This window comes from Osmerus mordax, chromosome 1, assembly GCF_038355195.1.
Source record: "Osmerus mordax isolate fOsmMor3 chromosome 1, fOsmMor3.pri, whole genome shotgun sequence".
Lineage (NCBI taxonomy): Eukaryota > Metazoa > Chordata > Actinopteri > Osmeriformes > Osmeridae > Osmerus > Osmerus mordax.
In genome coordinates, this window is record NC_090050.1 from 18,888,856 (window position 1) to 18,915,231 (window position 26,376).

The 26,376-nt window shown below is 44.1% G+C and overlaps 1 protein-coding gene across 1 annotated transcript; it reads left to right on the forward strand.

Annotated features, from left to right (window-relative positions):
• Positions 1–586: 586 nt before the first annotated feature.
• Positions 587–25,202, forward strand: LOC136948450 (testis-expressed protein 264 homolog). Its single transcript, XM_067242505.1, has 4 exons — positions 587–1,048; positions 8,084–8,305; positions 19,844–20,015; positions 24,913–25,202. Exons 1-4 carry the CDS (start codon positions 788–790, stop codon positions 25,200–25,202), a joined length of 945 nt encoding a protein of 314 aa, XP_067098606.1. The 5' UTR covers positions 587–787.
• Positions 25,203–26,376: the final 1,174 nt, after the last annotated feature.

Sequence of the window (26,376 nt, forward strand, 5' to 3'; positions counted from 1 at the left end):
CTGGCTGGTCCCGGTGTGCCGGAGAATTCAGTTCCCCGGTTCCCCCTTCCTTGCACGTGCGCGAAATCATTACGTTTTTTCTTGCTTGGTTGAGCTGAATGTGATTTATATAATCGCGTGTGTTAGTTTATAGTGTAGGCTACTCTACCTACTTTCCATGAGCATAAGGGACATTTCTTGATGTTGGTTAGTTAATTTGCACTCAAATACAGGCTTTAAAGTATAGTAAATTGTATTGCTCAATCGTTAGTCAGTCCCTGTTTTCAGAGTCTGTAACAGCTAGACTAGTGCTAATCCGTCTATTGGAGCCTAGTAGTAGCCTACTGTAAATTACAGTAGCGTATTTGAGTGTACACTGTATTTGAGTGCAAACCAACATCAAGAAATGTACCTTATTCTCATGGAAAATAGGTAGAGTAGCCTAAACTATAAACTAACACGCGATTATAAATCACATTCAGCTCAACCAAGCAACAAGAGAAAACGTCATGATTTTGCGCACGCGCAAGGAAGGGGAACAGGGGAACTGAATACTCCGGAACACAGGCAACCTAAACGGAAATATTATACTTGTTTAGGGAAATGAACCAGACACTGGCAGAATCTCTAGTCCGCTCAAAGAAAACGGACGAAATTGATTGGCGAAAGTTTGAAAAATCATGATGCCAGTGGAAATTAGGTGTTGATGTGGTTAATAGCTATAGCCTGTTTTCAATTGGTATCTAAAAACATTTTGATCCGACTGTCAGAAATATCCCCACCAAACTTGCCAGCCAGCTAGCTAAACATGTCAGAAGAATGGGTCATTTTGTGTGTGATCATTACCCTGCTATTGAGTCTTATTTTAACTACACTAGCGTACGTCATGTACTCGGGACTTATGTCGGAGATCAACATCCGGACGGGTTCACCGCCAATCAAGAATATCACAATTGCCTACAAATTTAAACAGGGACCATACAAAGAGTGTGGACAACTTTTTACTGAAAGTTGCAGTATTGGACCCAAGCTCACGTGTCTTGGGGTGTTTTACGATGATCCCGAAAAGGTAAAGCTTGTCAAAACTGAACCATAATGTTACCACACTCAAAGCATTTGATCCACACCAACACAATCTGGTTATTAATGGGTAACTGGTGAGATGAATGCAAATGCATTCAAATCATGGATTAAGGGCCGAAAGGCAGCATATACTGGAGCAATGGTGGTGCGCTATATGATGTGAATATTACGCAAATGTTTGCTGAAAATGTTGTCAAAGAAATATGCCTATATCCTTACCATGTAACGTCTGACTGAAACCAGTAGATGGCGGTAATAGCATGTGCTGTTTAAATTATTTCAAGGGGGAGGGTAGCTCATCTGGATTTCAAAATGACTACAGGCTCTATGCAATGCATATAGATTAGATCACGGTTGTCAGCATTCCATGTTATCTAGGATTTGAGACTGAACCTTTGCTTTCCTATTCATGAAATTATGAGAATATAAAGAAACTGCATTCATTCGTACAATGCATCACTGAGGCTGCCATTGTTTGACAACAGAGCTATGTTAAACATAAGAGTCAACACCAGACTAATGCTGGGCTAGGGTAATCACATAGTACCTTTGATACTTCAACAAATTTAGTTTATTCTGCTTAAAATCCCAAACCACTGGGAGGGAGGGAGTTGAAATGATTGAGGCTAGAAAAGTCAGATAGTTTAGATCAGAGAACATCTGGAGAAGGGTGTGGTGTGTGGATGGATGGATGGTTATCCACCTTCTCTCTGCGGTCGGTCTGTCAGCACTATGACCCCTATGGTGTTGAGATGTAGGGATCTCCCTACCCTTGGTCTGTGCATGCAGAACAGGGGGTCAAGGGCTAGCCTTTCTAAACACACCTTTTTCTGGGGCCTGTGAAAGAAGCTTCACTGTGGTCCCCTCCATTCCCCCACCTATGGCGCAGTCAGTGTAAACACCATCAACCTGTTGGACGTCTCTCTGTTGTTTCCTTTAGGTGTTTCCTTTAACCTCCTCCTGGTCCCCATGTGAACCCCTTGAGGGCCTCAGTCTTTGTATCTGTCTTCAGCAGGAAGACTCTTGTCTGTTTGATCGGTAGACTCCCAGATACCTAATCCCCCTCACTCTTTGAGGTCCTCCATGACACGCAGCACACGTTTAATTTAATACATCTTCTAAAGGCTCTTCTACATGTCTTCTTCTACAGTTATATTGTTTTGGCCTGAAAGACATGAGGTAAGGGTTGGGCCGGCCTATGGCGGCTCATGTTCATGTTGTTTAGCCTGCATCGTGATTAGGTAGATGCTATTAGCACCTATTTGTCAGTAGCCAACAATGTTATGCACCCAGGGTGAATAGCTAATGTGGCTATTTACACCCAGGTGTATATATAATGGCTATGACAATTTGTGCCCATGTGTCCGTAGCCAACCATGCTATTTACACCCGGTTGTTATTTTATGATATTTGCACCTGAACTGATCACTCTCCATTCCTGTTTGCATCCATCTACATTACTTTGCCTTTTACATGGTAAACATGCCTTTATTTGTTGAGGTAATGCGTTCATTAATCTATACTTTTCAAAATCTTGGGTACCCAAGACTTCTGCCCAGCACTGTATAGTATATCCAGGCTATCTATCTATAACAGTCTGATGAAAAGATAGGAGACGTGATATGAAAGTAAAGTTTTCGTTTATTTTGTTCAGAATAGTTGTTGTTGTGCCCTATCAGGTCGATCTAGTATGTTGCTTATTCCCTGGGGCTCTCCTGCTGCTGCTGGGCCATGGTAGGATCAGCATCTTTTAGCAGGGCTTCAGCATTCTAAAAGATACCATTCGAAAACATCCAGTGGCTCAATCCCATGGCACTTAGATCATCTACAAAATATATAGTACATAAAAAAATGAACAGTTTACTTCATGCTCCACCTTGTGTGGCATGAAGCAAAAATACTCCAAAATACACATTTTAAATCTGTGCTTTTATAATCAATACTTTTCATCAGAACAAAAAGGCAACAGCTTGAGCCATCTTGTTCAGAGAATATTGTATCGCATTGCATTGTCTTTTTGGACCAAAAAGAAATCTAAACTTTAGAAACTTTTTTGGGGGAAACTTTTTTTCATAAAATATTTTTCCAACCTTAAGCAGAAAAAAAAATCCCCCAAAATTCCAACCTTTTAGAAGCTTTTTCTTAAAAGTTTTTTTTCAACCAAAAAAAATCCAACCTTCCAAAACTTCAACCTTCAACCTTAAAGAATTCCAACCTTCCAAAACATTTTATTGGACCTTATTTTTTTTTTAAGAAATTCCAACTTTTAGAACGTTTTTCTTCTAAAGTTTGTTTTCGAAAATATTTTTCCAACCTTTAGAAAAAAAAAAATATCCTCAAAAATTCCAACCTTTTAGAAGCTTTTTCTTAAAAGCTTTTTTTCAACCAAAATAAATCCAACCTTACAAAACTTCAACCTTCAACTTAAAAGAATTCCAACCATCCAAAACATTTTATTGGACCGTAATTTTTTTTTAAGAAATTCCAACTTTTAGAAAGTTTTTCTTCTAAACTTTTTTTTGGAAAATATTTTTCCAACATTTTGAAACTTTTTGGGCAAAACATTTTTTCGAAAATATTTACATCAATATTCAATTCAAGAGTACTGCCAGATGAGCGAAGAGAGGGATGGGCTCTAAATGAGCTCAAATGTGCCAACAAATATTGTAATTAGCCTAATATGAAAATCGAAAATCGGTAGACATCCTCCAACACTAACATGAAAAGTTCATACTACACACATAAAACAAATTTTTCTTTAAGGTCTAAGTCCACTCTTCAAGCACATGATCAGACCCATGCCGGCCAGCATCAGCTTTGTGTCTTCATACAGTATATGTGCCTGGCCCACAGCATGGTCCTCCACAGCAACCCGATTGTATACTACCAGAGCTGAATGACTCTTCCCAGCTCTGCTTCAAAACCCCTTTTGTTTTAGTCACCCTCTTTTTCCCAAGCTTGCAATTAGCATTGGGTCCTAGCTTCTCTCCACCAAGTCACTCACAGCCAAGTCCTGATCTAAGTTAAGATAATTGGCATAATGATCTCAGCTCATTAGTGTTCAAGCTTCAGGATGTCATCCGTTCCCAAGGTCAGAAGCCCCTGTGAGTGCTCTGGGTCCCCTGGAGTGGGACAGACAGAGGAACAAAGAATGAATGGTGTTTTCCACTGGGACAAAACGCATTGATTGTCCATCACAGAATGTACAAAAGCACAACTGTGAAGCGGGTAAGAGGTTTCGAAGTGGCTTCCTCCTCCTGAGATTTTACACTTGGTCCCTTCTTTATTCACTTGCTCTGGAAAAACTAAAGACTCTATGAGAGCTCAACTTGGTTCTTACATGGTTGCCATAGATACAGTGTGGAGCAGCTACTCCTTTGCATTAAAGCAGCTGACAGATATTGTTGGCCCCTGCCCCTCTCACTAATCCCATCCTCCCCAACCCCCATCTTCTCGAGAAGTTCAAAGGCTGTGACTCTCTCTGGTTCTGCCCACCCTAGCCCCCTCCCTTTTGTTTCCAGCCTTTCTAGTAGCAGAAAGCAGGGAGATCACCACAGGGGCATATAGAGACAGGCATAAACGTCAAGTATTTTTTTTGTTGACATTCCCCAAGACTTTGGCCCAGGCCACGGTTTGAGGTCCTTGTGACCCACGGCTGTCATGCCACAGTGGTAGGGAAGGGTGAAGGGTGGTGAGATGACAAATCTGTCTGCTAGTCCCAGCAAGTGTTAAGGTAGGGTACTTGGGTCACAACAGTCAGTCACACAAAACTGGGTAAATGTGAAAAACAAATTACATCTCTGCTAGCTACTTCAGCTTGAATTTTCTTTTGTAGTGACAGTTGAATTGTGAGAAATGTTGAAACTTGAATGCTAAATATAGAAGAAATAATAGGCCTGTATCTTAGACCTGCATTTTGCTCTGCAAAGTTAGCCACAGAGTGTAATAGGACCAAGTAGTGGGAGTGTCAGGACTCAGAAGGTGTCGCGAGTAATACATAAGCAAAGTGGTGCATAAGCATAAGCAAAGTGGTGCTCCATTTCAGAGGGACATAGCACAAAGACAGAATGAGACAGGCATCGCTTTGTGCCTGATGGGATGTTTTTCTCCGGATGGCTGTGACCTCTATGTCCCCAGAATGCACCACCACATCTTTGTCAACAGAACTAAGGTCTTCTAGGAAGTGGCTCTCAGAGACCAGCTTAGTAGTAGGCTACATTTGTAGATGGAAGGAACATGAAAAGGCAGCTTGTGTACCAGGATGACTTGGCTGGACAGCAGAGGCTCAGAAAAAAGAAAGTGCTTTAAAGTAGATGTGAAATGATGACTGAAAGTGATTGCGTTTAGAGATAGTTTTTTGAAGTGTATGTCCCAGAGGGCTATGCTGGTGGCTGTGGCTATCTGTCCTGAGTCCTGCCTGTCCTGCTTTGAACCCTGGGATATGGGTAACTAATCCTCTCAACAGGAGCCTGCCACTGTGCCAACCGAATAACAAAAAAGAAGCTCCAACACTGTGTATTTTCCTCTATGCATGAAAACTAGGGCAAGGCTTATTGTTGACTGGAGACACCTTACTGTGGTGATATTACAGTTTTGTTTATCTTGTTACTCTTATGATTGACAGTCAGCATTTATTTAGAGCAGAGAGTCTGCTGTTGGGCAAGTTTAAGGCGGCTTGGCTGTCATTAACTGATGAAGAGAATCTCCACTCGCCAGAATATTCTTTCGCTTCCCTGCAGGGGTATTGGCCGGCCCTGTAGATTGGTGGTGTTCTGTGTCCGTCTTGTTTGGAGGATAGACACTGGTTTTAGCCCTGTGTGTGCGCTCTTGTGTGTGTAAGTATGGAGCCACAGGCGGAGCAAGGACAGCGCTGCACTGACAGGATTGTTTGTTAGCCCCACGCTCTGTTCTCAGCCCTCCTTGGGAGACAGGAGAGAGAGAGAGTCCTGCACTCCTGCTGTCCCTCCCCAGGCCTGGCAGTGAGAGGCAGAAGAGCCATGAGGGGTGGGGAGACAAAATAAAAGCTAGAACCTTGTAAAGGATACAGTTAGGAATGAGGAAAGATAGATTGATAAGGTTCCAGCCACTTGTGAAGGTGGCACAAGGATGACTTGTGACTTAGCTGTGCTGGTGGTGTCCTGGGTCATAGTGAGCCTAGTAGTGAGCATAGTGAGTAGCAAAGATTTCATGTAATGGGGAGGGGGGCATTACGGTACATGGAATTCTTGCTACTGGAAAATATAATTTCTGAAGGATTTCGCCTCGGTGTAACACTTCCTTACTCTTATACCTAGTTATAGAGATTTTACACCCATGGCATGACCCAGCTAGCACCGCAGTGTCTGGAGAAGGTTCGAATAGATCCTGGAGGGATTGCTTTGGTGGGAGATGTAATCTGTCTACACACTAAACTAGGCTGAGGTCTGGTCATTATGCAGATTCTCCTCTCTTGGGGATTGGAGTGTGTGTATGTCCCTATGAGTGAGTGTGTGTGTGGGAGTCTTTGTAATGAAAAATGACTGTGTGCTCTGCAATCCCTGCCTGCCTCTTATCGCGGTGCGCTGGCTTTGGCTAATGGGGACTGAGAGTGAGAACACTCTTTCCCAGGGGCCTTGGCTGGCAGGATTCACGGGATGGGAGAGATGGGACTCCTCATTACCTGCATCTTAGTGAGTAAGCACCACACTCTGCAGTTCTGCCCTCTTTACAACCAGAGCCTTCATCTGTTGAATGAAGGGGAAACCATAAAGGAGCTTTGTATAGAGAACCCCTCCTGGTGTTGACCCCTGTTAACCTGCAGGCCCCTGAGAAGGGACGGAGAAACGGAAGGAGTCCTTGTTGGAGGGAGGGATAACTTTAGTAACGGGAGCAGAATACCCACTTAGCGCTATACCACACAGAGAACATTTTCTGGTGTCCCTCGAGTCCTCATTTGTAATCAATTGCTTCTCTTTTTATCTCCTCCTAAATTGAGAACAGGATGCCCAGATCAGAGGAAGCAGGGACAACTTGCTAAGCAGCCAAGTGCTGCAATTAGTGCAGCTCAGGCTACTGAGAGTCTCTCTTAACACCTGTATTTCATTACAAAGCTGGTTTCTTTCTTAGTTTAGGATCCTTTGATGTATCCTCCTAGCCTGGCATCACCAGATCAATTGGAAAATAAGTATTCGTCTGGAACCTCTCAGTTCATTTTCCATACTCAAGGGGCGTTATCAATAGGCACAGACCAACGTGAAACATCATCTTGGCCGTTGATGAAACTGTGTTCCTCTGTACAGTCATGTCATTAATCCCACCCTATATCAGATAAACAGATGTGATTGGCCCGGCACTTTCCATGGTGGAGGGAAATCTGTTTGAATGGGAAGGTAGCCAGACCCATCTGCCAGGCCAAATAAACCATGAGCTCTCAGATTGGTCTGGTTCCCAGGCTAGTATCCTAGAGTTTTTTTTTTTCCTCAAAGCCCCTTTATTATTGTAATTTGTCTTTGTTACTCATCTGGTTTTGAAGGAAAAATCCAAATTGGTCATGTGGTTGACCATTTCTCATAGCAGGGAAGAATTTTTTTATATTCTTTCTTCAGCCTTTTTCCCTAGAGGATGGGCACAATTGAAGATGGGGCATAAGGGTTGTGTTAGTCCTCCTAATTGCTGCTTGGAATGGTGGCTGAATGAGTTTGTCTGTCTGCTAGAACACAGCCTTGCAGCCATGGAGAGTGTTCTGCCTGTTTAATTAGAGCTTTCGGACAGTAATGAGTCAGAAAGACATTGCAAGTGGGACAGGAAATAAAGACGACAGAGTGAGAGAAAGCTATTTTTAGACTTTACAGTTTTAGACTTTTAGACTAACAAAAGTGAAATGTGAATGGTACACCTCAACCAATAGTTTATCAAATTTGATCTGAAAAACATCCCTTGTCGCTCACTGTATCTCTATCTTTTTCTCTCCTGCTCTTAATCCCCCCCCCTTTTCTCTCCCTCCCCCACTCTCTCTCTTTCTCTCCCTCCCCTACTCTCCCAGGTGTCGAAGCTGAAGTGTCGCTATGCTGTGGGCAGTATCCTGAGTGAAGGCCATGGCAGTCCCAGTGAGGAGCTGCTAAAGCTCTATCAGAAGTTTGGCTTCCAGATCTTTTCCTTCCCAGAGGTTACCCATGTGGTCACCACTTCCTTCCCCCACAGGACCCCCCTCTCTGTGCTGCTGGGGGTGAGGCGGGTCTACCCTCGGCTTCATCGCTACATCAAGGTACAGTATGGCCACCTCTGACTGTATTATACAGTGTTTTCAACATCTATTCTGAGCGAGCAATATCTTTCCTATGGCCCCACTGGAAGTATTGTTGACTCACACCAACATTACACGTCTCACTTACTCCCTAGAAGCTTCCTGCATTTAGAAAATAAGAAAAGTACACTATCAATAACATTGACTGATCATAACACTGATGAAAACACCAGTGACTTATAAATGAACTCGCTCTAGGACAAACAGCTCCCAGAGAGTGGTGAGGTGATGTGGAGTGAGGTGAGATGGTGAGGTGGAGTGAGGTGAGATGGTGAGGTGATGTGGAGTGAGGTGAGATGGTGAGGTGATGTGGAGTGAGGTGAGATGGTGAGGTGAGGTGAAATGGTGAGGTGATGGGTGATGTGGAGTGAGGTGATGTGGAGTGAGGTGAGGTGAGATGATGAGGTGATGTGGAGTGAGGTGAGATGATGAGGTGATATGGAGTGAGGTGAGATGGTGAGGTGGAGTGAGGTGAGGTGGTGAAGTGATGTGGAGTGAGGTAAGATGGTGAGGTGATGTGGAGTGAGGTGAGATGGTGAGGTTAGGTGAGGTGATGTGGAGTGAGGTGATGTGGAGTGAGGTGAGATGGTGAGGTGATGTGGAGTGAGGTATGATGGTGAGGTGATGTGGAGTGAGGTGAGATGGTGAGTGGGGTCTCATTATTGCAGTCTGTCTAGGGTTCTTTTTTTGGTACACAGACACTGTAGCACCTGAGAGATCTCACATGCACTTCTAACATGCACTGTTCTAACAGATGGCTCTGTGTTAGGGTTGGTTGTTTATGTTTGATAATAGTCTTAGACCAATGGTTCATGAGAGAGGAAGAAGTCCTGGGGCTGGGAGTGAGAGAAATGTCCCCATGTCATTAGCCTGGGGGACAGGAAGAAGGGGTGAAGGACACAGAGGAGAAGGAAAGGGGGATGGGAGAGAGGAAGAGGAAGTCAGCAAGGGAATACAAATACCAGATGGAAAATGTGAAGAAAGAAAGAATTAAGCAATTTTACAGATGAAAGACTTGGCCTGAGAGATTGAGAGGATGAGAGCTAAGGACACAGAGATATACAGGGAGTAAAGGAAGTCAGGAGCCAAGAAGAAATCCCTGCACTCCTGTCAGCAGCTTGTATACACTCACTAGGCGCGACCCTGAGGCAGCTGGGAAAATGAGTCATTTAGGAGGAGCCGAGGGTTTGTTGAGAAGCTTTAATTATACAGCGTGGTTGCACAGGTGGCATCGCCGTGGGTAATCTTTGCTTGTTCATTTCTAGTTAACACTAGAAACGTTGAAAGGAACTGTTGAGACCAAATCCATTGATTTAGAGCTCCAGACTGCTGAGGACCTTGATTGTTGGTCTGACCCTGTTACCAGACCTCCCCTGACCTTTCTTGCAGGCCGAGACTTAAGGTTAGTCATATCCCAACCCCGATCCCAACCCTGACCCTGTTTTTAGGGTTGGGGGATTAGGGCTAGGGCTAGGAATACCCTAACTCTCATCCAACAGGCATTGGTTGAGGTGTGGTAGCATGGTCAGAGGTAGGATAAGGGGGTCACAGGTAACTATAACCCTTATCCTAATCTGGTTTTTCTTTCTCTCAATAGTAGTTGATATAGTAGCATCTTGAGACTAGTGCAGTAGAGTTGCAAAACACTCATTTTAATTTCTACCCCATTTGATGATACTAACATCATTTTTCTGAATAGCACAACCCTGTTTCCTTGATTATACTAAAGGGGGGAAACTAATGTTTTCATGGATATAAAACATGTATATCCTGTATATCTGTGTATAACAGTGTCCTAATTTTTCTATTATGGTCTGCAATCTCAGAATGCAGTGGGCTAAATGTTGTTTAATCATGTGCCTTGCTCTCTTTAAGTAATTTACCTATTTATAATATATACACAGTGTGTCATCTCCATCCTGCAAGAACATAGCCGTCCATGAGTCATTTCAGAAACGACAGTTTTCCTCTGAAGTTGTGGTCACGTGTCCAGTTATCCTCTCAGATGCTGTTATCTGGATGGAGCTCCCCCGTATATTAAATATTAAAACATTGAATTAGAATAATGCTTCATTTATTTCTTGTGATGCATTATCCATGAGAAAGAATTGGGCTTGACTCAGTCAGGGGTCATCGTAACCCTTGACCTAAGCACATGTCCAGAAGAGTTATTAGATGAGAGAGGGAAGAGATCATCCCAGCGTTAGGTTTGGATAAAACATTTTATAAGGGTGCTAGGCGATCCCCATGGTTACGCATCCAAACTAGCCTGACCATCCTCCCTAGTGGGAAATAATAAGTGGGATGGAAACCTGGGTTTGCTGAATTGCTAACGAATGGATGATAAACAAGATTGGTAGACCTTTTGATTTGACTGTAGTTCTGCCTGTTGGAGTCACTTACTGCAGATTGTGGGAACTTATTTAGCCATAACCGCATATGCCCCAGTGAAACACTCCCACTGATACATGTCAGCCTTTTACTACACACTCCTCCATATCTATGACCTGTACCTTGGGCTCAATTCAATATGTAGACAGGCTGACCCTGCTCTATTCTGCAATGTGACCCAGAGCCAGGTTGGTGGATCCCATAGGTTCTCAAGCCTTCAGATCTCTTTAATTTTTGATGCGTTTTAAGTCCCCTGTACCCTGGCCCTGCATTACCCAGGCTTGCTGGCATCACTCTGTCACAGGACATGAGCCTCCTGCCCTGCAGTCGGGTAAAATTATTAATGTTGTCGTCACATAGCGTCATTCCCACCGTTCCTATGTTATTGGCAGATATCAGGCCTCTCTCCAGGGAGGCTCCTCCTGCTCCCTTAGAGTTGAAGCATTGAGGTCTTTAAGGCTTTTAGTTGGTTATACAACAAGTGTTTTTGAGGGCCATACTGTTATTGGCTCATTGTGTTTGCATTGTACTGAAGAGGTCTTTTAGGAAAATCTGTGTCTGCTAACTTAACTTTTTGTATCCACTTATGAGAAACAGGTTGATATAAAGCACACTGCCCACCAGTAGTCTGGTCTCTGATGGTTGGTGTTCAGCTGAGGATTTTATGTTTTATATCCCGTGATTAGACGAAAGAATAAGAAATCCAATTCAGTTATGCAGCTTTTTAAACATATAGCTAGAATAGTTCTGGTGCATACCCAAGATGCTCTTGTTGTGGCTCAGGGACCTGGGGAAGGAGCAGATGAATCAGAAGGGTCTTCTGCCATACTGGAAAGGTCAGAGCGCAGACATGAACAGGTTCACTTGGACAAGTCCACAGGAAGGGGTTCCAGAGTTGTGTGACGTAGCTATATGTTGATGAACTGCGTGGAGCCCCATCTCATCCACTTCATACCTCATTGGCTATGATGGTTCACAGTAGTCTTTTATGTTAACGGCTAAAAATAAACAATAAAATGTTGCCGTGTTATATCTGTTTATCATTTCTAGTTTGTATATGGGTCACCGGTGTCATTGTGTCACTTGCCAGTATTGCTTCGTCCCTCACTTTCCCTCTCCAGGGGTCAATCTTGCTGTAGCCAGCTATGCCACAGAGACGCAATTGGATTGTACTGGTGGGAGGTATTTTTTATTATTATTTATTTACACATGGAAGATTATCTAGGCCATGCAGTCTATCAAAGGGATAAATACCTAATAGCAGGACTTTTCTAACTAGATGTTTTGATTTTGAAATGGCCTCTCATGAAAGATGCCAATAAACACAATTGAAATGCACGTCCTGTCTGATTGGCTCTGACTGAAGTGAGCTGGGTGATATTGTGTGCTGAGCATGTCTGTGGTGGTGCAGAGTCCCCCATGGAGGGACCTTTACAGCGCTGCTCATCTGCATTTAGCCTGCTGTCTGACAGACTCTTTGACTGGGCCTGATATTTGGCCGCCCACACCATTGGCCGGCCCTAATGTTTACTGTCTGCACTTTGCCTTTTATGAGACAAGCATGCTCACAGCCAGGCCTGGCATCTTGAGACACTGTTATGGTGGTGGCGGGCTAGCGGAGGATGAGGGGGGGCGTAGTTGTAGGGGGCAGTGTTGACATTCACGCAGATCTGAGGGCCTCTGAAACTCTGGCGACTAAACATTTGTTTGCTCCGGGGCACTGAAGTCTCTCACCAGTGCAGAGACTCTGAGCAGAATCTAAAGTTAGATTGTCTTTGTATTTTTGACTTTTTCAGATGATTGTCACCTATGGTATGTAGTGAACCTGCAGCGTTACCCAAACAGACGCCCACTGTCTGATAGGGCCTCATCAGTAGGGCAGGCTGGTCTGGCTGCTGGCCTCCTGGGTCAGACTCTTTCCCCAGCACAGCTGTTAGTCTGCAGGGCCTGCTCTACACTGGGGAATTCTACCCAATAAGAACACAGTTGCAAAGGTCAGGAAAGGACAGTGGGCGGGTTGTACAGCCAGAGATAGATGGATACACAGTGTTTTGTGAAGTCTCTACTCCTAAACTTTAGGTTTTATTTATCTTCGCCTGCCAGTAACGTTACGTATTTTCCAATCTAATTTTAACTTCACTTGGAAATGTTTGAGGTATGACTAGCCAAACACGTATAGTGAGGAAATGTCCTTTTTTTTTTTTTGTCAAATTGTAATGAGCCACACTAACAGTACCACCACATAGTGCTTTCCTGCCATCACAAAATATTTTCATTCAATACAACTTTATTGTAAGAACAATACACTGAGGAGGATAACAATACCTTGTTTGACTTATGAAAGATGTTTGCTTCTTCTAGCTTAACTCCAAAATCATCCTATGTCCCTTTAATTAGGCATGAGGTGTTGCGAGGGGAATCAGTCACAAATGGCTGTTCTCTAAAGAAGGAGATGAACAGATGTGTTTGTGTTCCTCCACCATGTTTTTGTTCCTTGGCAAGCAGCACCAGATTGATGTCATTTCCTCTCCTTGTCTTCCACCCCTCTTGGATCATCTCACAGTGGAAAGCCTCAGATAAGATATTACCATCATCTTGTCTAGATCCACGTAATCCCAGGCTCAGACTTGCCTTCTGCAGCCCTGCAGAATATACACAGGCCTCAAGGGCTGCTTGGTTCCTGATTCTCTTTTCAGAAATACAATAATATTTGATTGAATTTAGATTATTTCATAGGCTTTGCCCTAAAGTGTTTATAACATATGGGGTGGATGTGAAATAGCCCATTAAGGCAATATGGAGATTGCCCTAATTTACAAAATAGGGTTGTTCAGTATCCTGAAGTTGGTAGCCTATTTGTAATTATAACTGAGAACAGTGGATTACTCTTGACAAAGATATTCTTTGTTCTTCTTTACTCCCTCAAAAAAATGGTTTCCATCCAGCTCTAAGAGTGGACATTCTTCTTCTGTCAGGTAGTGTTACAGCAGGTGTGTGTGTGAGCAGGCAGGGTTGGTTCTGTTTGGCCCAGCCTGGGTCCACCGTGGCTGGCTGAATGACAGCCAGACCCCTCTCAACCACATGGGGCTGAGGACAGCTTGCCAGTCAAGTGCTCAAACATGACTTTTGTACCCGGGCCACTGGGAACCTGTAGACATTTGTCAACGCCAAATGTCACATTACAATATGATTGATCCAATTGAGATTTTATTCTGAACTGATGTGGCTCTGAATTAAGATAAGGCAGCAGGGCGCACCAGCATATTAAGAGGCCATTTGTGTGTGAGACAGCTTGCCATAGCAATCACTCATGGATGTAGTGGTACAGTGGAATGTTACAAAGGATAGGATGTCTGGTATCGGGAGAGGGAATGAGAGACTGAGAGATGGAGAGAGTACACAGGAGAAAGAGAGAGTGAGAGATAGAGTACACAGGAGAAAGAGAGAGATAGAGAGTACACAGGAGAAAGAGAGAGTGAGAGATAGAGAGAGTACACAGGAGAAAGAGAGGTATAGGCCAGGACTTGTGTGAGGAACATGGGGAGTGGATCTGGTGTGAGAAGGATATGTTCGCTGACCAAGGTGTAAATGAAAAAGGACACTGACCTCTGAGGTGAGAATGAACTGAGAGATTTCCTCTGCTGCCCGCTCCTATCTCTTCTCCCGTCTACACACTCTCTCTCTCTTTCTCTTTCTCTCTTTCTCTCTCTCTCTCTTTCTTTCTCTCTCTCTCTCTCTCTCTCTCTCTCTCTCTCTCTCTCTCTCTCTCTCTCTCTCTCTCTCTGTCTCTCTCTTCTTAACTCAAGTCATTCCAGACTATCTTGTTTCTCTACTGGATGTGGGAATTCCCTCACTCTTGGTGGTCCTGAGGACAATGGTAAACATCAACATTACATGACTCTCAGAAAGTACACCCAACTCCTTTTTGGATTTACATCTGTTTTCTGAGGGCTTATGAATACTCCTCAGTTCATTATTTCAAGTGGAAGAGTCAGACAGTCACTCTTCACATGGATATTAGACATTTCAGAGTTCCAGACCCCTCAGTGAATAATATAAATATCTCAAGTCTGAAGAGCTCACTTGATGGTCTGATGACAGCGCTGTTGGAGTTGAATGCAATCTTCTCTTCAGTACACAAGTCTGAGTGGGGCTCACGTCGCTCTGTGGCTTGAGAGGAGCACATACTAGAGGGCTGAGGGGAAACGAGGATCTAGTCTGTACCCCACTCAAGCCCTCCGTATGACAAGCTCCACATTTGACAGCCAGACACGTCAGCTATGCTTCACTCCACGCCCGCTGTGCTCGCTCTTGGTTTGTCTGAGGTATTTGGTTTTATTACCGGAAGGTTTGTCACTATTCACTGCTGCCATGCACTACATGCATAGCTAAGCTTCCAGGTAGCATGCCCTTCAATAGTGCTATCCTAATCAGCCCTGTGTGGTGTTTAAAGGCAGAGTTGGGGGGTAAGTTAGCAGACAGGCCCTTTTGTGTGTGTATTTAAACTGATGCGAGTCTCTCTTTCTCTGTTTCTGTCTCTCTTGCTCTCCCTCTCTTGCTCCCTCTCTTTTGTTTTTCATTCTCTCATTAACACGCTGTTGGATTCTGTTTATCACCCATCACAGTACAATGTCTGGCATCACTACAGTGGTTTTAACACACAGTCTCAGCATGGACAAGTGGTATTTGTCTCTTATTGTTCATGTTCATTCTGATACTGTCTTCCATCTTGGAAATAAAATAACAGGATATTTATTTGTGCTCAAAGGTTGCATTGACACTGTGGTCGCTGTGTATAGTAGCATGTTACATATCGAAATATGACTAATGGTCATATTTGTTTCAGATGGTGTGGGATATAGTGTTGGTGTTCCCTCTGCACACAGTTCCAGAAATCCTCAGTCTGTTGAGATGTTTCCAAGGCTTGGGTAGATGTTTGACCGTTTGTGAGCCCTCCAGTGGAGAGGCTCACAGACCACAGCTGTGCTGTAGGAAGCCACGCTGCATAGCCAGAGAAAGGCTTGCATCTCTTAATGCGCCAATTGCATCATCTACGTGTAATATCTTTCCATGTCAATGTAGTATAATCAGGTTTGTTTCTGCACAGTCATTGTTTCTCACATGGATCATGGTGATAGGAGTATAGTAGTGAGTGGTGACACACACACACATAATGTCATAGATTACCTTACTTTAAGACCAACCATGTTACTGTGGCTGGACAGCAAGGTAGCCCCCTTACTGAAAAAAAAGTACATTCATGGGATTTTCTGCAGGGTCCTCTTGAGGGATTTTCAGGAAACCAATTCAGAAGGCAATTTGGAACCAGTCAAGTATGAGCCCAACTGGAGGGGGTGTGGGTGCTAACAAAGAGAGGGGGGGGGGACCTCGTGCTTTAGCGACAGAAAACAGCAAAGATAAACAAGCTTAAGACTGTTCTGTTTTATTCAGGTCAGTGCCTTTCAAACATCCCTGTCTCCCTGTTTGGTCTATTTAGTGTGGCTGATAGAAGTTAATGGAACAGGATTTTTTGTTGTCATTTAAGTAAAGAGTCTATTGTGGATGGTAATCAAAAGATGAGTCAATTAGTATGTCATCAGAGACCCCTGTGTAGAATACCGGGGAACTTTTAGCTGTTGCACTGAAAACATGTTGCACTCTTTTTGTCTAGGGGTTTAAAGAACAGAAGAAGAGAGATGGACAGGTGAAAATCAACACATGCAGGAGTATGGGAGAGATAATGAAAAGAGTGATAGAGAAAGAACAGGGAGATTGAGAGAGAGAAGGAGAGAAGCTGTCTTGAGTCGTGCCTATTCTTGTGTCTTCTCAGATTGAGTGGTGTGTGTATCCCATAATCTAAGGGATTACAGTAATTACGGACACATTATGCGGCCATGTGTCACCAGACCCTTGAATTAGACTCTTGTTCATGTTGAGAACCAGCCTTCAACGTTGGCCTCCAGTTTTCCGCTCATCTCAGACACGGTCAGATAAGTGCAGGCTTTTAAGGCATCTCCTGTTAGCTGTCTCACCCTGACCTGGCATTCGAGAAGTTTAACTCCCGAAAGCCCTCTTAAATTCCACCAGAAGTCAGTTTAGACAATGTCTGTTATTAAGAACAGCTCCATGTCACCATGAGTTGTCTTCCCAACTGCTGTCAGCTTTGTTGAGTCCAGTGTCCCGTTCACTGTCACAAACGGGCAAAGAGGGTCGTTTTGGGTGCTGATTGTTGTCTTTTGTGTCAATGTCAACATCAGTCATTTGTCAGCACTTTTTTTCCTCTGTCAGAACCCCCCCACCCCCTGACAAAGAACTGAACTCTGCTTTGCCCCTGCTGCTCTTTCACTCTCTTTCCTTCTCTTATTGGTTCTTTCCTCAAATCAACTTTTCACGAAGCCTTTTCAGAAAATACTTTTCAGAAGTCTTTTCGCTTGCTTTTTTATTTTGTGTCCTTGTCGTGTAGAAGATGGGAACCCTGTCCTGCTCTCTTTAAAATCCTTCTGCCAAAGCCCTGGCCAGCGGTGAACGGACATGACTTGGTGTCCTACAGTCAAACCTACTGTATTCTCTCTCTCTTTCAGGGCCAGTGTTCTTGGGAAACAATGTATCAAATCAAGTCAGTGTTTGTATATTGCATGTACCACCAGTGGGAACAGAAGTCTTGTTTTAAAGCTAAATAAGTACGTTTTAATTTATTTATCTGAAGACGTGTTGTATTTGTCCTGAGCATCTGTGCAGCTGTTCCTCCCCAGGCTAGGAACCTGGAGTGGGAGGACACTGGCCCTTCCTCATCTCTTGTTCATCAGCTCCCTTGGGGAAGCTGGGAACACACAGCCTGGACACAGCCGAGGAGAGTGAGGCTGTGTGGAACTGCTAGTCCTCCGAAGTGAAAAAAGATTACACTAAAGCTCTCACTTAATACATTTAAATGAGTATGTAAGGATACACTTTTTCCTCCTAGGCTATTATGATAACCATGGCTTCTTGCTCATTCTTACTGGATGTTTTTTTTTCTTTTCTTCATATACCGAATGTTTTCAGGAATACACAGAGGACTTAATTGGAATGTTTATCTCAGTATGTTATGTTGTGCACATAATAAACTGCCTGTGACCTGTTCCTGTGTTTGGCTGAGAGAGCTCTCTGTGAGAAAGCCTGTTCAGGGTGCTGTGGGCATGCAGAGGGGATACTGCATGTCCACGCGTCCAGATGCTCTCTATGGAGAAGCCGTAGACAGAGGTTGATGAGATGGGTTAGGTTTAACATCCCTGTAATTATCAGACATGTGAGACCGGTGGTGATTGACTAGCTGGTGGTCTGTATATCAGTTATCGGTTATCAAACACATATTTCGGCTGCGTCTTGTAGAGATACCGTAGTGAGAGATTACAGTGAAAAGGAAATCTGTATTGTGTGTGTGTTTGTTTGTTTGTGAGCACCAGAGCCTGAGGTTGTGTACTGGCTATGCGAGACTGGAGCTGGGCTGTACCTGCAGCAGCTGTTTGTCCACACTCAGTCACGACATATCCCCTAGAGACCAGCACTGTCTGTCTCTGTCTTTCTCTCTCTCTTTCTCTCTGTCCCTCCCTCCCTCTCTCCTACTTTTTCCTCTTCTTTCTCTCTTCCTTAAAAAGCGAAACACTTATTAATGAGAAGCCATTATTGTCATCTCATTTTCGGCATGGTCAGACAGAAAAACAGCCAATTAGACACTCAGCAAACTGGGAGAGAGGAAACTGTCATGGACATTGGAATGTATCATGCCACCCACCCTCACAATGCTTCCTCTAGGCTGAACTTTGAAATCTTTACCCACCACCTCCTGCTGTTGACCACTTTTAACATTCTTGCTAATGAAGGGGACATCTCTGCATTAGCTTCTCTCTGCTAGCGTGCTCTAGATTGCTTTGTGCCAGCCTCAGTGTACACACCGCTGACATCATAAGGACTCAGGCATTGCTGCCACACCAAATATGGTGGACTAGCTTCCCAAAGCATGTGGAATTCTGTCAGAAAAGCCTACTAATTTTGGTGTTGTACTGTAGGTGAATAACTTGCGTACAAAAATGCGTGACAGCCTATGGTCATATGCAGATGTTTTCATACAGTAAAGCCATGAATATTTTATAGTGTTGTAATTACTGCCAGTGTTGTTTCTGCCAACTGGAGTTCTGTACCCTGGCAGTCACGGAGGAGAGCTCAATGCTGTCAAACGGGGGTTTGGAGACAGATGGTCAAAAACATGATGGAACTGAGTTATAAAGAAGTCTGCTGCTTTGCACACTGTGAATGCCTGTGTATGACGCATTCACATATACATTTATTCACCAATTCACCGACTCATTAATTCCATATTATTCAAATACATTAATACATTTGCTACATGGATATTGAAAGCATGATGTTCCGGCATAGCTGTTTCATAGTAAAGTATGCAGTGTATACATGCTTTTAGGTGTGAGCTAAAGGATGAACATGGCAATTAGGGCTGTGTGTGTGTAGAATACCAAAATGCGATGAATTAAAAGTTAATGAGCCTAGAGCAGTGAGTAGGTCCACCCCCCACTCTGGAGGCAGAGCAGCAGGGTCCAGCCAGCCAAGCACAGCTGAAGCTACAGAGATGTACTCGTACATTAATGACAGAGTGTGAGGATGGGGTGTGGGTGGCTGTGTGTTTGTGGGGAGTGGTGAGTAAGAGAGACACATAAACACACACTGACCAGTAACCCTCTGGCATCTATTTTAATAAACAGCATGTACCAAAGATAACTAAGAAGATGTGCAGAAGCTTATCTTCAATTATTCACCATTTTATGCAGAATCTTATTTGAAAAATGCATTAAAAGAACACACCAATGCAGGTATTGCAGTGGTCATGTGGTCTTTCAGAAATAATACTTATCTACCACAGCCCTCGCAGAGAACATGGCTTGATCCAGGAGTTCCTCATGGGATCTTCAATAGTGCATCGTGATACTGGATCTTACTGCCTGCTGACGATTATTGGATGGATGGGTTCATCATCTATGTGGTGTTCTTTCATCTCAAGCCTGCCTCCATGTTACCCCCCCCCTCTTCTCTTTCTCTCTCTCTCTCTCTTTTTCTCAGGAGAGAAAGCTGTGTGCCCACCCATTCCTAGAAATCTACAGGCAGGATGTTATCCATTACATGAGTCCTCTGGCCCGCCAGGGCGACTTCTATGTCCCGGAGGTGCGCCAAGTGGAGATGAGGCTGTCGTCCGGGAACAATTCCGAAGATGACAGGAGCTCTGACATCACAGGTACCAGAAGAGCTGCTGCAGAGCATGAGCCCGGCTCTGTCCTCTACTTTCTGGCTACTGTGGTTTAACCCTTGTGTTATCTTCGGGTCGTTCTGACCCATCAGTCATTGTGACCCACCGTCGTATTGCGACAACTTTACCGCATACAAAAACAAAGTGAAGCATTTTCTTTTAACCGTTGGGCTGTCTCAGACCCCCCACATTGCGAAGGTTAAAATAAAATTATTTTTATTTGTTTTGTATTGGGTAAAATTGTTTTAACACAACGATGGTTCGTTATGAACCTTTGGGTCATGTGACCCGAAGGCAGCACGAGGGTTAAAGACCATTAGTTAGTATTCTCCTGAAAAAGGACCAGTCCGTTAGTGTGCCTAGGGCCATTCACCGCTTGGATTTACCTGTGGATTTATTAATAGGCCTGTTTGCCCGCATCAGAATGTGCATGAGCACAGGTAGATTGCCTAGGGAGGCTACAGAGTGAGGGGAATAGTGATGTGACAGTTTTACACATAGTGCTTTGGACTGGTTGCCAGTGATTTGGAATGGTAGGTCAACCCCTTCTTAGCTTGTTTACGCCACAGACGAGCCTTGCCCACACACCAAGAGAGTTTAACCTGTTGGCTTGTTAACAAAAACTTGAACCACAACTAAATATACTATCAACATTTGTATTTTTTATTTGCACTTTCAGGAGTGTAATGGGATATAAAAGTGGCACAATGGTGGCGCAGGGGTTTGTTGCTCCTTTAATTTGTTGCTGAGATAAGCTCCTACTGAGTGTGCCAGTGAGTGACAGCGTGGCAGGTGTTAATGAAAGGCCCAGATCCAGAAGGCACTGGGGGGGTGTGGTGCCACTCTCTCGGGCGCCCGACTGCCTCCATTAAGGACCTGCTGCTCCCCCAGACCAGGTGGGACAGGAGGGCGTGACGAGGGGGCGTGACAGCAGCACAGGCCCAGGGTCTCTTCTCCTGAGATATCCACCCAACAGAGGGACATCACAACCAGTTTGGTGTTTTTGTGAGAGGAGAAAGAAGGTGTCGCAAACACCGTCTGTCACAGTGCATGTTGTTTACAGCATGGACAGGATGGAAAACAGTGTACAATCATGTTCAGCTGTGACCTGAGTAGTCTAGTATAACTTAACATTCAATGTAGATGTAGCCATGTTTTTTTTAGCTTCTCTCCAATCCAAATGAACTTTACTCTTACTTAAATGCAGTAAGTATCCATTTTACCAGACCATAATGGTTATGTCAGTGCCCCCATTCTTTCTCCATGTTAGGGATGTCACAGATAGAATCTGTCAGTCAGACTGTCTCCCTCTTTGTGATGTCACAGATAGTCTGAGTGACAGACATTCTGTATGCTTTTGTGATGTCACAGATTGTCTTGACTGACTCTGATGTCATACGTTGGTATAGATCAAGCCTTTGATCAGTTTTGCTAGGTGTTAGACCTTCTAAAAACCTCTTTCTGATGTCATAAATATAAGTCACTGACATTCCATATGACTCTATAACACAGAGACAATCTGTTTTGTGTCACCTTTCAAGTGTCCCTGGGAAACTAATCAAACTGACACGATGGCTTCTCTCTTCTCCCTCTCTATCCACTAAATCAGACCCCCCCACACACACACGCACACACACTCTCTCTCTATCTCCATCTCTATCTCTCTCTATCTCACACACACACACACATACAGCTCTTAACCCGTCAGGTGAGCCATAAATCCAGCCTCAAGCCTGCCAGAAGACAGCCACCAGGCACGCAAACACTAGACATCCTGGGAATAGCCAGGCTGGAGGTGAGCTGGAACAGCACGCTTTTCCTTTGGTTGGCCTACGGTAGAAAGCATTATCCCCAAGGAAGTCATTGGTTTCCCAAAGATTTTTTTTTCTCCATTAAATAACGTGTGTTTGGTGTGTACGAGCGTGTGCGGGTGAGTTAGGGTGTGGGATGATGGGGGGAGTTAGGGTGTGGGATGATGGGGTGAGTTAGGGTGTGGGATGATGGGGGGAGTTAGGGTGTGGGATGATGGGGTGAGTTAGGGTGTGGGATGATGGGGTGAGTTAGGGTGTGGGATGATGGGGAGAGTTAGGGTGTGGGATGATGGGGTGAGTTAGCGTGTGGGATGATGGGGGGAGTTAGCGTGTGGGATGATGGGGGGAGTTAGGGTGTGGGATGATGGGGTGAGTTAGGGTGTGGGATGATGGGGTGGCGGCAGGTCATGTGACAGTCTGTGCCAGTGCTGCCGTTTGGGGTGACTACAAAGTGGGAGGGAAGTAAAAGGTTTGAGGCAGTGGTTTGTCAGAATCTGTCATCATGGCCCATGGCGCTGGCATGCTGTACTGATGTGATGTGAAGGAACAGACTAGTGACAGAGCAGGAGAATACCAGGCAGTATGTCGCGTGTGGATCCTCTCCATGTTTGATGACCTCCCACGCGGTACAGGAAGAACATGGTCCGGGCTGGTGGACTAGAAGGGCGTCACCACTCTTATCACCGCTGCACACACTTCATGTAGACAGAGACACTCTCTCTCACTGTGTTGGATGGGGAGAGCTGCACGTCTCTTTCTGTGTGTGGGCACCAAGTGGCTGTCAGTGCTGGGGCCAAGTAAGCCTCGAAATACTTCTACATTTGATGCCCGAACACCCCCTCTCTCTAGCTCTTTATCTTTCTATCGCTCTCTTTCTTTCTCTTTCATGTGCTGTAGGGCCTGTTCTTGTTCCGTTTCTCCTTTGGGACTGATTGATCCACACGCCAAACCAACACACCCACTTGGACAGACATGTTGTCCACATGACCACCCATGGCTGCATAGCTGAGTGAAACCAAGTGACAGAGACACATCTAGAGCTTCCCCATTGCCAGGGTCACAGGCGTGGTGCCGAGTGGATGTGATGTCTAGGCCTGTGACGGGATGATAATGTGACAGGCACCTGTGTTCCAGTCACACACTGGGCTGAGCTTGGCTAGATCAGTGGAGCATTGGAGCCTTCCTGGACCATCAGTACCATCTGGACCATCACTACCCCCCGACCCCCCTCCTCTCTCTACAGCTGGGATGTGTACTGCAGAGTGGACCGCCTCATTGGGCTGAGGGTTTCCATCAAGTATCTGTTGTTAAGCATGTAACTGCTTTGTGTACGTGTGTTTGTCCCTCATCAGTGTCTACTTCACACTTTTAAAACTCTTAAATTTCGAAAACTCTCAGCTGATGCTACAACGAGAGCCAAAGACTTAACATGGTAAAGAAACCAGGCAGGATTTTTTCAGTTGCAGACAGTAACAATGGATCAATATCGCCTTGGCGGCTGCTAAGACTGTTGCCTGAAGGCCATTCTAGACCCATCCTCTCAGATACTGTAGCAATTTTGAACTCACAAAATAAGGGTATCATTCCTAATGTGTATTTTTTTCTTTGAAGACTGATTCGATTTTTGAGAGTTGCCAAAGGAGAAACAGTGTTTAAGGTAAACCCTAATGTGACCAAGCGTCGGTTCAGCATGCATATTTCTGTTCTTTAACTTCAGATTTCTCCTTCTCCTATCAATCAAATGCAAATGAGCGGAATAAGTAAATTAATCAGTGAAGCTCTTGGAGAGATGTTCATATAGATGCCTTTGAGGACATTTATTAGGATAAAAAGGTTTAGTGTGTGTAGTAGGCATCTTGCGTCATGTTGTTTGTGAGCAGCCACTTACACACTCATCTAGTGATACAATTGTTGTGTCACTAGATTGACACAATACAAATGGCTGAGAATCACTGTATTGCAGAACCAAATTCAAAAATACTTATTTTTGGTCAAATGTTACAACACCTCCAGTGCTGATTTTGACATGGCATTTAAGAGACACAAAGTCATCATCACTCTGCAATAAGTGTGAATGATATCTCACCTTTTGACATCCTATCTCGGATTTACTGTAAATTGCAATCCGATAGAGCTAGCATTCTGTCAGGTTCTCCATCTCTCACGTTTTCAAGAAGAGATGCTTAGTCACCGTCAGACTGCATGTCTTGAGTTCAACTTACGGCTTCAGACATCTCCATCTGGCGTCTGGTAGGGGTGCGGAGATGTCTCAGACCAAAGCAATTGTTTTTCATCAGACACTTCTGCGGAATTTAGAGACACACCACCCAAATGTATACAAATGGAAGGTGTCAGAAATGGAAAATAATGGGCCAGTAAACCTGTGAAAAGAGAGAGAGAACTATCTAATGTTTGACGGCGAATATGCTGAGCTCCAATTAAAAGGCAGGAGGTTCTGGGGCTGTACGGTTCCATCAGGAGGTTCTGGGGCTGCACGGTTCCTTCAGGACGTTCTGGGGCTGCACGGTTCCTTAAGGAGGTTCTGGGGCTGCACGGTTCCTTGAGGAGGTTCCGGGGCCGCACGGTTCCTTCAGGAGGTTATGGGGCTGCACGGTTCCCTCATTAACAGTGAAGAGGGTGAATGTTGCTGTGTGTTAAGGGAGTTCCACGGGACAGTTCAATAGGCACTTTTACAAAACTCAGACACTGGCAGTGCCACTGTAATTAAGAACCAACACAACCAAAACTGTCTTGTGACAAGTGGTGGATGTTGGACACTTTTTCTCTTCATCCAATGTTATAAAATAAACATACATGTAGATGTATAATTACTCTCAATATCCTCTAAGATATTACTTCTTTTTTTTTTCATCTTGAGTAGCCTCTCATACCTTTTCCGATGTCTTACAGATGTGCATTGTTGAAAACTAAGAACTGTGATCTAAGAAAGGGTAGAGAGAAATTCAAAAGGTGAAGACTGACGCAGAGAGAAAATAAGAATACAATTCCACCAGTCTCCATGCATCTTAACAGTCAATGATCTCTTCCTGAAACGTGTGTGTGTCTCTCCTCAGGTGCAGACTCAAACAGTGAATACAGCTCTGGGAGTGGTGTTCTGTTGTCAGACAGCAGAGAGTCCTCTCTGGCTCTCTCTAGAGAGGCCTCTGTGCCCCGCCAAGACTGGGGGCCAAGGGACCACCTCAGTGACCGCAGTGACTGCAGCTCCACCACCTCCTCCTTTGAGGCGCTAGACACCGCCGATGAAGTGGAGATGGGCCCAGACCAGGACCAGGACCATAACACCAAACACCGGGGGGAGACCCCCTCTGAGGAGAGGGGGGTGGGGGCTGAGGAGGAGGAGTGAGGGGCAGGAAGCCTGGGGCCCAGGGGGAGGAGCCAGGGAGAGAAGGCTGAGATGAGACCTGGACAGCCATGTTAGTTATGCATTATCAATGCTTACCATTGATAATATGAACTTGTGATTAGACAAGCTGTAATGGGAATCACCTGGTTATGTCCATATGAGTAATGTCCACATGTGCTAACATAAACAAGCCTACTTGAAAACAACCAGCAGAAATAAATCAGGTAACCTGAATATCTTGAAATAATCTTGAAATAATAAATTAATATTTTATTAATAATAATTCGTCTCGATTGTTTACATATTTTACTTGATGCTATGTTAGTGTTTTACTGTTACCTACATGGTAAAAGTGTCATGATTCGTACCATTGTCCAAGTATTTTGACCACTATCCTGTAGTATAAATGTGATTATTTCATTTTTTTCACATTTTTTCTGATTTGGCTGTATTGTATTTAATCCACACAACAATCAGTTGTTTATATTGTATTTTTGCCATACATATTTACTACCTGCCAAAACCTCAACATTGTGATGTATTTTTCAGCTGTAGATATAAATATTGTGACTGGGTAAGTGTATGAATGTTGAACATCAGTATTAACCACATATCTTTTAAGAGCTCCCTTGCAAGCCTATTTGGATAATTGTTTCATCAGTAAAGATTAGCCGTATGTGGTCATATTGACTCAAATTTTAAAATATCCAAATCTTGAATCTGAGTTATGTGGAGAACAAATCTTCTCTAGTATTTTATCTTTGTACTCGAAACTATAGACCTCGAAGAATACTGACCTGCCTTTGGACATATCACTATATATTGTTATGTGAACTGAATTATATGTGCATGTTTTCATGATTTGTTTTATAAAAATGTATTTTTTAGAACATTTTAGACTCTTGGGCTATGTCTGGTTCTTTGTAGATGGTCAAAATGGCCCAGTGGGCGGGGGGGGGGGGGCATTTTGACAAAGTCTCTCTGACTTTGTGTAGCACATCTGATCAATCCAGAAGAACGATGACAGCAGCGACAGAGTATTAATATTCATTCAGAACATGATAGAAAACGAAGCTCCTCTGAACGTCCCCCACTCTTTATCTCACTCACTTCTCCTGTCATCATATACCTGTTTACCTCCTCTACCATCTCTCTTACTTACCCATCTATGCTT

What these genes read in the sequence shown, in the direction of transcription:
- LOC136948450 (XM_067242505.1), top strand. Translation starts at nt 788, where the DNA reads ATGTCAGAAGAATGGGTCATTTTGTGTGTGATCATTACCCTGCTATTG. An exon ending in TTTACGATGATCCCGAAAAG is followed by an intron (nt 1,049 to 8,083) that starts GTAAAGCTTGTC and finishes CTACTCTCCCAG; the next exon opens with GTGTCGAAGCTGAAGTGTCG. An exon ending in CAGGAGCTCTGACATCACAG is followed by an intron (nt 20,016 to 24,912) that starts GTACCAGAAGAG and finishes GTCTCTCCTCAG; the next exon opens with GTGCAGACTCAAACAGTGAA.